This window comes from Petaurus breviceps, unplaced genomic scaffold, assembly GCF_028583685.1.
Source record: "Petaurus breviceps papuanus isolate PSGF00001 unplaced genomic scaffold, PetGlider_PUasm1.0 180, whole genome shotgun sequence".
In the NCBI taxonomy this organism is placed as follows: domain Eukaryota; kingdom Metazoa; phylum Chordata; class Mammalia; order Diprotodontia; family Petauridae; genus Petaurus; species Petaurus breviceps.
This window is the reverse complement of record NW_027185782.1, coordinates 2,493,467-2,505,181: the sequence shown is the minus strand read 5'-3', so window position 1 is coordinate 2,505,181 and position 11,715 is coordinate 2,493,467. Positions and strand designations below refer to the sequence as shown.

Here is an 11,715-nt window from a genome sequence, read left to right as displayed (position 1 = left end):
AAGTAATGCTGATGAACCACTTTAACTTTAGCACACATTGCTATCGGGCTCTTCTCTACCTTCATCTTACAGTATGCTTTATGGGAATACCAACACCTTTTCTGTACTTAAGCTAGGTAAAGAAAAGTCAAGAGGATAGAGAAGGTGACAGCAACAGTATGTCCCAGCAATTCTATCACCTCCAATCCTTCATCAAAAGGGGGTCACACCTCTTTCTGACTAAAACAGCTAATACAAAGCTAGGTAGCCCAACAGATAGAATGCTAATGGAGTCAGGAAAACCTGAATTCAAATTTGGTCTCAGATACTTTCTACCTGGACAAAACACTTAACTTTTGTTTGCCTCAGTTTCCTCAACTGTAAAATGCGGATAATAAAAGCACCTACCTTGCAGGGCTGCTGTAAGGATCAAATAACATGATAGTCATAAAAAGCTTAACAAAGTGTCTAGAAGATAGCAAGTGATGTATAAATGCTAGCTAATATTATTAAAAACCACCACCTATGGCCTCAGGGTGTTACTAACAGGTGTTGCTTTTGCTGACTATACCAATTCTGGATTTTAAGATTTTGCCATTTTGGGCAGTATTAAAAGAGTCAGTGTCTAGGACTAGGCAGGCAATGGTCCTTCAGTATTCTGTCCTGCTCAGCCAACATCTGTACTATTGTGTTCACTTGCATGCACCCCATTTTAGGAAAGACAATGATAAGCTGTAGAGCATTTGGATAAAGGCATCCAGAACAGTGAAGTCCCAAAATCAGGTTATACAAAGATTGCTGAAGGAACTAATGATGTCTGCCTCAGAGAGGGGAAGACTCTGAGGGGATATAATCGCAGTCTTTATGCATTTGAAGGTTGCCATATGGGACAGTGATTAGATCTGTTCAGTTTGGTCCCAAAGGGCAAAAGGAGGAGCAACAGGTGGATGTTACATGATTATAAATTTAGGTTTGATATAAGGAAAAGCTAACAATTGGGACTATTGTCAAGTAGTATGGGCTGATTTGGGAGCTAGTGGTTTCTCTTCAATCTATAAGCACAGGCAGGAGAACTATGATGTCAGGCATGATGTAGAGTGGATGCTTATTCAGTACATGCTGGATTACAGGGAGCCTCTAACATCCCTCCCACTCTGAGATTCTGTGACCCCGTGGGCCTTCTCTTTGGCCTCAATTTGGACAAAGTTTTAGGAGGGCTAGTAACAACCTAGGGCATAGAGGAATGTGTGTGTGGAGGGTGTGAGAGGAGGAATAGGGAGAGGACCTGGACCTGGAAGGCCCTTAGAGTCCTGTTATCTGAGGATCAGTGGAGGAAACTGAGGAAGTTTACCCCAGAGAAGACTTAGGGGACATAACATTTGTCTTCAGGCATCTGAAGGACTGTCAGGAAAGGATTGGGCTTATTCCACTTGGCTAATAATGGCAGAACCAGGAAAAAGTAGTGGAAATTCTTTATTCTTTATCTCTGCTTTAGGTAGAGATTGGATGAGATAATCTCTGATGCTCCTTACAGCTTTTAGATGTTAAAGGCCTAATATCTGCCTACTCAGATCTATACTATTCACCTGATCCTTCTGGACCTTTTGCTCTTTTATCGGACCCTTTGTGTCTGCCTGATCCATAACTTTTGCCAAATCCAACCAGCCCCCTCACCCCAATTCAAATCTAGTCCCATTGATACCACCTGTGCTCAGCAAAACAGAGAAGGTACACACTAAACCAATAGCTCCTAACCTGTGAATTGCAGTTTCTGTAAAGTATTCCTAAATTCATCAACATGATAACATGCCTTCTGCAGACTGAACAAAAGTTTCACATTCATGAATGCTATTGCTTTTCAAATGTGTATAAATGCTACTGTGATGAATATAATATACATTAAAGTGTCAATGAATTCATAGGTATTTTGTAATCAGTACTTTCCAAATCAACAGATACATAGTAAATCTACCATTCTTTGGGATTACAAAGAGGTCCTCTCCCTTGCACTAGACCATGGGCTCACAGACATAGGCTTGTAGGGACCTTGGAGGTCATCTAGTCCAATTCTCTCATTTTACAGAAAAGGAAAGTGGGAGCCAGAGAGAGAAAATGATTCAATTGGTTCAACCTCTGGTTTGCACAAAGGAGACAGAAGTCACAGATGAATGAATGAATCAAACAGTGAATGAAGCAAAGGGAAAGTAAAAGAATGCAAGTTACCTGGATGGGAGGGGTATTTTAGACTTTTTTTTTAATCGATGCCTTAAAAAACCCCAAACACCAGTCATTTCCTAACATGCCTCACCCCTGCCCTCTGCACACCCTTTCTTTGTAACAAAAGAAAACTTCTGAACAAACTGACAATGTAGCCACTCCAGAGGATGAAACATTCTGTGCTCAAGTCTCCCAAATCTGGGAAGCAAGAAGCTCCCTCTGCTACCTCTTCTGGGGAGTTTGGGAGCCATTTCCTACTACTTTAAAGCACATTACTGTAGTCACCATCTTTGTTGTTTGATTCCTGCTTCAGCATACTTTACTTTGCATCATGGAGTGCATCAGCACATGTTTCTCTGAATATCTCACATTTAATCTTCTCTGGAATGCGATGGTATTTCCAAGAAACAAGCATATAGGAAGCACTGTGTTGCTGTGGGCTGGGGACAGCAAGATCAAAAAAGGAGCTTATGTGGCAGCTCAGTGGTGCAACGGGCAGAGCACTGGACCTAGAGCCTGGAAATCTGGCCTCATTATACTTTCCAGCTGTGTAACACTGAAGAAGTCACTTCACTGCTCTCTGCCTCAGATTCCCCAGCTGAAAAATGGGATAGTAATAGCACCTATTTCCCAGAGTGGTTGTGAAGATAAAATGAGTTAATATTTGTAAAGTGTTTTACAAATCTTAAAGTGCTATAAAATGCTAGCTATGAGTATTATTAATTCATTTGGGAAAGACAACAGTTATATATCCAAGTATATGCAAAATAAATACAAGGGAAAGTACTTGGGATGGAGACTCTAAAAGGGTTTCATGCTTCTGAGCGAGGTATTCTATGATGTGGAGATGAGCAGGAAAGTGTGTTCCAAGCATACGAGATACACAGCTTGGCTGCAGTTTGTGCAGAAGGGCAAACAGAAGTATTTACATTTTATCCTGGAGGAGCGAGAGTGGGGTGAATGATACAGCTCAGGTTCTCTCCATAATACATGGGCACACTCTGCACATCCTCAACAAATGGTAACTACAGAAGAATGTAGGACAGAAAAGGCAACAGACTGCAGTGGCAAACGCCCTAGTCTGGTGATCAGGGTTCTCATCCTGGTTCTGCCAACTCACTACGTGACCAGTGAAAGATTGCTTAATCTCTTTTTCTTCAAGCTGGCCTCAAAAATACCTTTCAAATAAAAAAATTTATTTTTGGTCCAATTTTAAGATACTCCATTTATCTAAGCTTGTGTATAATGCAAAATGCCCCCAAAACATTCAACACATGAGGAACTGGACCCAAAGAGACTAAGGAACAAAAGGACAAGGACAAAAGAGGCAATATACTGCAGTGGAAAAAAAAAAGTCTGACGATCTGTGTTCTCATCCTGGTTCTAACTCACTTTGTGACCAGGAAAAAGTCTAAACTCAAAGATATAAGAACCTGGGAAGAATAAAGAAACCAGACACTACACTCAAGTCAAGAAATCATTTAAAAAGGAAGTTACTTCATGACATATGTGCATAATGTAATGACATTCATTACCTTTTTTTTTAAAGGGCAATTGGGGTTAAGTGACTTGCCCAAAGTCACACAGCTAGTAAGTGTTAAGCGTCTGAGGTCACATTTGAACTCAGGTCCTCCAGACTCCAGGGCCGGTGCTCTATTCACTGCGCCACCTAGCTACCCCTGATATTCATTATCTTGTGTTTACAGATTCTGCACTACTACCTTAGAGGAGTAGTGTTTAACCTGAGGTCCAAACTTTCTAAAATAAATTTTTTTTTGATAACTGTATTCTTATGTATTTTATACATTTAAACATGATTCTGAGAAGAAGTCCACAAGTCTTGCCAGGCTGCCAAAAGAGTTCATGACACACAAAAAAGGGAAGATCACCGACTTTATGCCACTCCCAAGCACAGATGGCCTGCTTCTGCACCAGGAGCAAAGGAAGACAACATGCTGAAAATGGATGAAGCTGGGCTGCAGAAGATTTGTGACTAAAGACAGTTGTGACCAGGTCTTTGGAGGTAATTAAGAAATTAAGATGAAAGAAAACCCATGAAGTTTTCTTTAGCAGCCCTTACCCCTCATGCATTCCACCTGGAATCTAGGCCCAGTTACTGTAGGAAAGAAAAGATCATCTCCCTTAAAATCCTTTTCAGTTCAAACATATCCACCCTGCAGTTAATTGACTGAACCTGAGTTTTTGACACAACACAAGGAAACATGGTGCACAAGTCAAATGGCGCTAAAGACACTGCATTTGTTCCACCACAAGGCACTGCAGAAAATCAGGAAAACAATGATCCAGAGGCCCAAGGCCAAAGCTTTGCCACTAACTTTTGTCTCTATGTTTCATTATTTCCATCTTTAAAATGTGGATGAGGGAGGAACCAAGATGGCAGAGTAAAGGCAGGGACTCATCTAAGCTCTCCCCCAAACCCCTCCAAATACCTTTAAAAAACAATTCTAAACAAATTCCAGAGCAGCAGAACCCACAAAAAGATGGAATGGAACAAATCTCCAGCCCAAGACAACTTGAAGGTCGGCAGGAAAGGTCTGCTGCACCAGGGTGAGACAAGAGCATACACAGGACGATGGTTTATTTGTAACTCATAAGACCCTTTCTCATTATTAGGGTAGTTAGAAAGAGCATATATAGACAGAGGGCACAGATGTGAGTTAAATATGAAGGGATGATATCTAAAAAATAAAAGTACAGGGTGAGAGAGGAATGTACTGGGAGAAAGAGAAAGGGAGAGGTAGAATGGGGTAAATTATCTCAAATAAAAGAGGCAAGTAAAAGCTTTTGCAGTGAAGGGGAAGTGAGTGAACCTTACTCTCATCAGAACTGGCTCAAAGAGGGAATAACATACACATTCAACTGGGTACAGAAATCTATCTTACTTACCCTATAGCTAAGTAGGAGGGGAAGAAGATACGAGAAGGGGGGGGGTTGTTATGGAATAGGACAGAGGAAAATACAGTTAGCAATAGGAAAATACAGTTAGCAATAGTAACTGAAAAAAAATTTAAACCAAGTTTCTCTGATAAAGGCCTCAATTCTCAAACATATAGAGAACGGAGTCAAATTTATAAAAATAAAAGCCACCCCCCAACTGATCAATGATCAACAGATATGATCAGTTTTAAGATGAAGTAATCAAGCTATCTATAGCCATATGGAAAAATAACTCACTACTAATTAGAGAAATGCAAATTAAAACAATTCTAAGGTATCACCTCATACCTATTAGACTGGCTGGGCCAGAAAAGGTATGTTGGAGGGTACGTGGAAAAAATGAGACTTTGGTGGAGTTTTGAATTGATTCAACCATTCTGTAGAGCAATTTGGAACTATGCCCAAAGGGCAATAATGCATACCCTTTGACCTAGCAATACCACTACTAGGTCTGTATCCCAAAAGAGGTAAAAAACAAAAAGGAAAATGACTTACATGTACAAAAACATTTATGTCACTTTTTTTCTGGGGGCAAAGAATTAGAAGTAGATGAGATGCTCATTAATTGGGGAATGGCTGAACAAACTGTGGTATATGATTATGATGGAATACTCTTGTACTATAAGAAATGATGAGCAGGATGCTTTCAGAAAAACCTGGAAAGACTTGCATGAGCCCAATGCAAGGTGAAATTACTGTGTACAATGTATCAGCAATATTGTAAGATGATCAGCTTTGAATGACTTAGCTATTCTCAGAAATATAATGATCCAAAACAACTCGGAAGGGCTTAGGAGGAGAAAGAACTGTTGGTGTCTGAATACAGACTGAAACATACTTTTTTTCCTTACTTTATTTTTCTTGAGCTCTTCTTGTCTGTTTTCTTTCACAACACGACTATTATGTTTTGTAAGACTTACATATGTATAACCTATATGGAATTGTTTGCCTTCTCAATGGGGGTGGGATGGGGAGGGAGGGAGAGAATTTGGAACTCAAAGTTTTAAAAATGGATGTTAAAAATTGTTTTTACATGTAACTGGGGAAAAATAAAATACTAAAATAAAAGCTTTAAAAATGTGGATGAGGGAGAGGAAGGGTTGAGAGGAGTTAGAATGAAAGTAGGCACAGAACTGGGCTTCAAGCTCCAAAACAGTAGCCAAGAGAGAAAAGGTCCTGTTAAGTCTGAGACCCAAATGTATGACCTCCTCTAGGGTCTTCCTCCCAGTTTTAAAAGGATGATGCAAATTACACCTACCATGGTGAGAGGAATCAATGCTTAAATAAATTTGAAGATATATTTCTTATAATCAGTGTTCTCAAGTGAGAGGAATCAATGCTTAAATAAAGTAGAAGATATATTTCTTATAATCAGTGTTCTCAAGTCTTAACCAAATCCTGAGTTGCATTGAACCATATTGTTCAATAACCTAAAATAATTCTTCTCCATCAAGGTGGAGAGCCTTTTTAGATCCCAGGATGTCATCTTTAACCCTTAGCTTTTTCTTCCTCAATCATATTCTAAGCATTTTCTGTCCTGTGCTCTACTCTAAAGCAAGCCAAAGGATTGAAATGTTACTTCTGGCTTTGAGAAGACTGCCTGCAGTGAGAACAAAAATAGAATGCATGCAGCCAAAAGTACTATGCTCCATCAGGAGAGAGAACAGTACCTCAGGAGAAAAGGATAAATATCTGCAGAGCTAAAGAGCAAAAGAAACCATGTTATTTCCAGTATGGGCAAGACCCTTAAAAGCTAATGCTTGGATCTGTAAAAATCCACTTGGGCAGGGAATAATCAGGTTTCAAATAAAGCAATTTGATACTTATAGAGTAACAATTTTAGGAGGTGGACTTCTCTGTCCAAAAAAAGTACAGTTTTCCCACAAAGCTCTGGCAACCTCCACAACATGTGCAACTTAGAATAAAGTTACTGGAACTGATGTGATTAGAAGTCACTCTGAAAAAAAAATTTCTCCCAAATTTCCCAAAGGTTACTAAGTAACTACTAAGTAACCTTGTAACCTTCCCAAAGGTTACTAAGTGCCTGTAAGCCTCAAGGCACTATTTAAACAGGAGGTATCATTTAATAATAAGTTCTGAAAAGGTTACATTGTAGAGTAGGAGGAAAGGGCATCGATGTTAAACAAGGTTCTAAAAGATGATAAATATTTTATCTTCATGGTTCAATGGCCCCGGAAAAGTGGTTTGGTGTATCTGGGGTCCAGTAGCCCAATAAACCCAACTAATCTATCCCCCAGCAGAGCTCAAAGTCTTAGGTCTACAGATCCTACACAATCCCCTGTTGTGAGATGAATGTTAAGTCCAAACTTTTAAAAAGCTTCTTAAAAAAAGCATTTGAGTCCATGTGAACAAAAATATTTATAGCAGTTCTTTTTGTGGTGGCAAAGAATTAGAAACTGAGGGGGTACCCGTTAATTTAGGAATAACTGAACAAATTATGGTATATGATAGAGTACTCTTGTGCTGTAAGAAATGAAGTGGATGGCTTCAGAGAAACCTGGAAAGACTTGTATGAACTGATGAAGAGTGAGGTGAGCAGAATCAGAACAATTTATATGATAACAACATTATTTTAAAGACAAACACCTTTGAAAGACTTAGGAACTTTGATCAACAGGATAACCAATCACATGCCAGAGGGCTGGAGATGAAACATGCTGCCCATGTCCTGAAAGGTGATAGAAATGGAGGGCAGAGTGGAACACTTTGTTTTTTGCACATGTTCAATGCAAATTTGTTTTGACTATAAATGTTTATAAAACGGGTTTTGTTTTTCTTGCTCTCTCAATGGAGGAGAAAGGGAGGTAAGAGGGAGATAAAGCAGATCTTTAAAAATAATAAAAACTTAATTTAAAAAAAATGGATTTGATCAGATTCTCCTTCTCCCTTGCTGGAGAGCAGATAATTTCTACTGTCTTATAGGATGGAACCAGTAGTGTCTTCGGGACAAATACTCCTTCCATCATTATGGAAGACAACCCCACCCGACCATTTCACCCTCAGCAAGTTGTTCATGTCTGGTCAAAAGTCAAAAAGAATGCTTCTCTGTGCTCTGACAGCTCCCTGGCAGCAGTGGAGGCCAGCAGCCTGCTTACCTTTCGGGCCATGATAAGGCCTGAGGGTCTATGCTGCACTTTGGTGACCACCCCACCATTGCCAGCTCCCAGCTCGGAGATCCTCTCAAAGTCATAATCCTTTAGCTCCCCCACCTTTGCCTTCTGGGTGAGGAAAGCTTCCAGTCGCTTCTTTTGCTGCTCATCGAGTTCTAGCTCTTCTAATTTTTTCTGCAGATCTGCCAAGTTTGCCCTATACACACAGAGATGTTGGAAAGGAGGGAGACAGGAAAAAAAAGACTAGTCAGTCATCTGAAAGTGTCAATCATTCCATTCCTTGTCTAAAGGCGCCACCAGGGGCTATAAAAAGCCTTGAGATTCCAAGGGCTTACCACCACTACTAATAATAATAGATGACATTTCTCTAGCAGTTTAAGGTTTGCAAAGCGTTTTAAATATTTTTTCTCATTTGACCTTTAGAACAACCCTGCAAAACAGGTAGTTCAAATATGATGATTCCCATTTTACAGATGAAGAAACAGAGGCTCAAAGCAGTAAGTGACTTGCCAATATCATACTACTAATATGTGGTAGAACAAGTTTTTGAATTCAGATCTTCAGGTTTTAAGTCTAGTATTATTTCTACTATACTAAAATCCCCTCTTTAGCTTAAAACTTGGAAAGATAGACTATAAGAGAGAGCCAAGACCAGGGAAGAAAATGTGTATGGAGGCCTTCTTCTCAATATTCCCAATGCAAGGTAAGAATATCACTCACATTATACAACAGAGGCAAATGGATCTCTGCCATAAAGCACTAATGACAGAACTCAAATAACTCATGACATTCCTGCAGGCTCTCTTTTGTCCTTGCAAAGTCTAAAGAACCTGGGTTTATAAAAAAGGACAGGCACTTTGAAAGTAGCCCCAAACAGAACCAGCCTTCTCTTGTGCACACTACACCTCATTCATTCACACATGTTTTAAGGTCTGAAAGTCTGATGATCAGATCACATCTTTATTACTGGTAAACAGGACTTATATACTCTTTGAAGAAGTGGGCGGGGAGAGGAATTCTTGTAAACAAACTTGAAACATTTTGTAGTTAGGACACCTGGTGCCGAAATACTCGGTGGTCAGCAGATTCACGTGGCATGGTACTGGGGGGGGGGGGGGGGGTTTCTCGGGGGGGAGGTGGGAAAGGGTGCCTGGCCTGAAAGCCTTCGCTCCCAACACAGGCCAAACCATAAACCTGCCTGATTCACCCAGCTCCCATGGCACCTGAACTAAAGGGCTTGACTGTTCACTGCCTAGGAGCTAGCCCAGCTTGGTGACTTTCCCTGGAGCTGCAAATTCATCAAGAGTCAGAGGAGCAGCTCTCCCTGCCCATAGTCCATAATTATCTGCCACTCAATGTTCAAACATCTTTCTTTGGTTTTGTCTGCCTTCAGTCGCCAGATTTCATCTCTCTTCACAAAATACAACTCCATCTTCACATCTCCTACTCACGTTCTCTCTCCTTTACCCAACCAGTGTTTCTTTACATTGTTTCCTAGAGGAAAGTTTTCCTTTCATCCCTCTCACCTCTCTTCAAAGCCCTGCACACCTCACTCTTCCCCTTCCCCTCTATGCCAAGTAGCCTAGTGGAAGGATTCCTTGATTTGAGGTCAGACCTGGGTTCAAATCCAAGATCTACTATTGACCTTGTACATAGTCATAACCTCCCTGAGCCTCAGTTTTCCCATTCATAAAATTGAAAGAAAAAAAAACCGGGAGAAAAGTACTTGGATTAGATGATACAGAAGAGGACTGGATTTGAAGTCTAAAAGGACCTGGGTTCAAATTTCAACTTTGTCTCCACTACCTATGTGACCTTAAGTATGTCACTGGACCTTTCTGGGCCTCAGTTTCCTCATCTGTAAAATGAGGGGGTGATTGAATCAGACAACCTAAGGTGTGTTCTCCAGCTCTAAACTTACCACCTCGTCCCCTTCCCCTCTTCCTCAAGTTCTCCTATCCATGTATCCTTTCCTTTTCCACCAGAACCACCTCAGCCCCCTTCAGAAGCCCTCCCCCCTCCACACCCCTCCCTCTCTATTCTTTCCCCGTTCCTGCATCGCCTTCCTCAATAACTAGTAAGCCTATAATAAATGCTTGCCGACTTCGCTGGTGGAGTTGGCTCCCTACTCCCCTTAGGGCCATTTAGCACCTAGTCCCTTTCCTCCGCTCTTCGAGGTTGCTTCCTTCCCAGGACCACCCCTCCATCCTTTCCAGGTGTGGGATACCCCGCCCCTCCATCCCTTTCCAGGTGTGGGATACACGCAGTGGGGACAGCACCGACTCTGAAGTCAGCCAAGAGCAGGGTTCGAATCCGGCCCCACCGCTCCCCGGCCAGGTTACGTCGGGCCGCTCCCGTGCTCTCCGCCGGCCGCGGCTTCACCTGGAGAGGGAGAGGGTGGGCAGGCCGACCTCCATAGATGCCCCGCTCCCGGCCCCGCCCGGCCCGGGCACTCACTCGGACGCGCCCTCGCTGGTCGGGGACGGGCCCTCGGCGATGGTGGGGGTGATGTTGAGCGCCGGCAGCACCGGCTTCCTCTTGGCCAGCATCGGGGCTTCCCGGGAAGCGGGGGGCGGGGGCAGGGGCAGGGGTGGGCGCGGCTGCAGCGCCTCTAGCCGGGGCCCATAGGGGAGGAGGCGTCCCCGGCTCCGGCCCGAACCGGCCCGGCTCCGGCTCCGGCTCCGGCCCCGGCCCCGCGGGGACCTTCGGCCTAGGCGAGCCCGGGGTTGGGGCAGCGGCCTTCGGGACGGAGCGGGGAGGGCGGCTCCCGACTGGAGCAGGGGCCGCACGGAGGTTGCAGAGGCCGGACCCTCACGGGAAACTGGGGCCGGGGGCCAGGACCGGGCGGAGCCACCGCCAGAGCTGGAGCCAAAGCCGCCGCTCGAAAGCGCTTGGGTCGGGGCCGGGGCCGAGCTAGGCTGACGCTGCAGCTGGAGGGGAGGGAGGCGGAGGTAAGGGGCGGAGAAGAGCCCGCCCCAGAATCTCGCGAGAGCTGCGCGCCCGAGCCAAAGTCCCCTCCGCTCCTCCCTCTTTCTCCCCCCGCCCCCTCACGGCGCATGCTCGCAAGGACAGCAGTGGGGCTCGCTTCGGGAGGACGCGGGTGGGCTGCTGGGGTCGGTTGTCAGCCTGGAACTGCGAGGGAGGTGTGAGGAACGAGAGGGCATGAGGACTGAGGAGGCGAGAGAGAGGGCAAGGCCAAGTCCAACACTGAGCGACTTCGGGCGGCTGAGGGTGAACCCAGAAAGACCAAGAACCAAGGGGGGGGAGGGGACGGTGAGGGACCGTGAAGGCGGTGGCTTCTTGGTCTCTGAGTCTTCCCGCTGGAAGGAGCCCCCGAGGCAAAGGCCTCTCGTTTACTCCGAAATCACACGAGTAGCTGAGCTAGTCTCAGTTCTAAAGGGAATTCCCTCCTAGAGTCAGAAAACCATTT

The 11,715-nt window shown here is 43.8% G+C and overlaps 1 protein-coding gene across 2 annotated transcripts in view; it reads right to left on the bottom strand.

The window, feature by feature from the left end:
• MAP2K2 (mitogen-activated protein kinase kinase 2) overlaps positions 1-10,893 on the bottom strand; it is a 32,987-nt gene extending 22,094 nt beyond the window's left edge. Inside the window, exons 1-3 of one of the 2 annotated variants that reach the window (XM_069086835.1) lie at positions 10,743-10,893; positions 8,271-8,481; positions 6,347-6,359 (exon numbers count right to left, since the gene is read on the bottom strand). In XM_069086835.1, the coding sequence (XP_068942936.1) occupies positions 6,347-6,359; positions 8,271-8,481; positions 10,743-10,834 (316 nt within the window). In that variant the 5' untranslated portion in view covers positions 10,835-10,893. The remainder of the gene's footprint in view (positions 1-6,346; positions 6,360-8,270; positions 8,482-10,742) is intronic. The other variant, XM_069086834.1, reaches the window with a different exon arrangement.
• Positions 10,894-11,715: the final 822 nt, after the last annotated feature.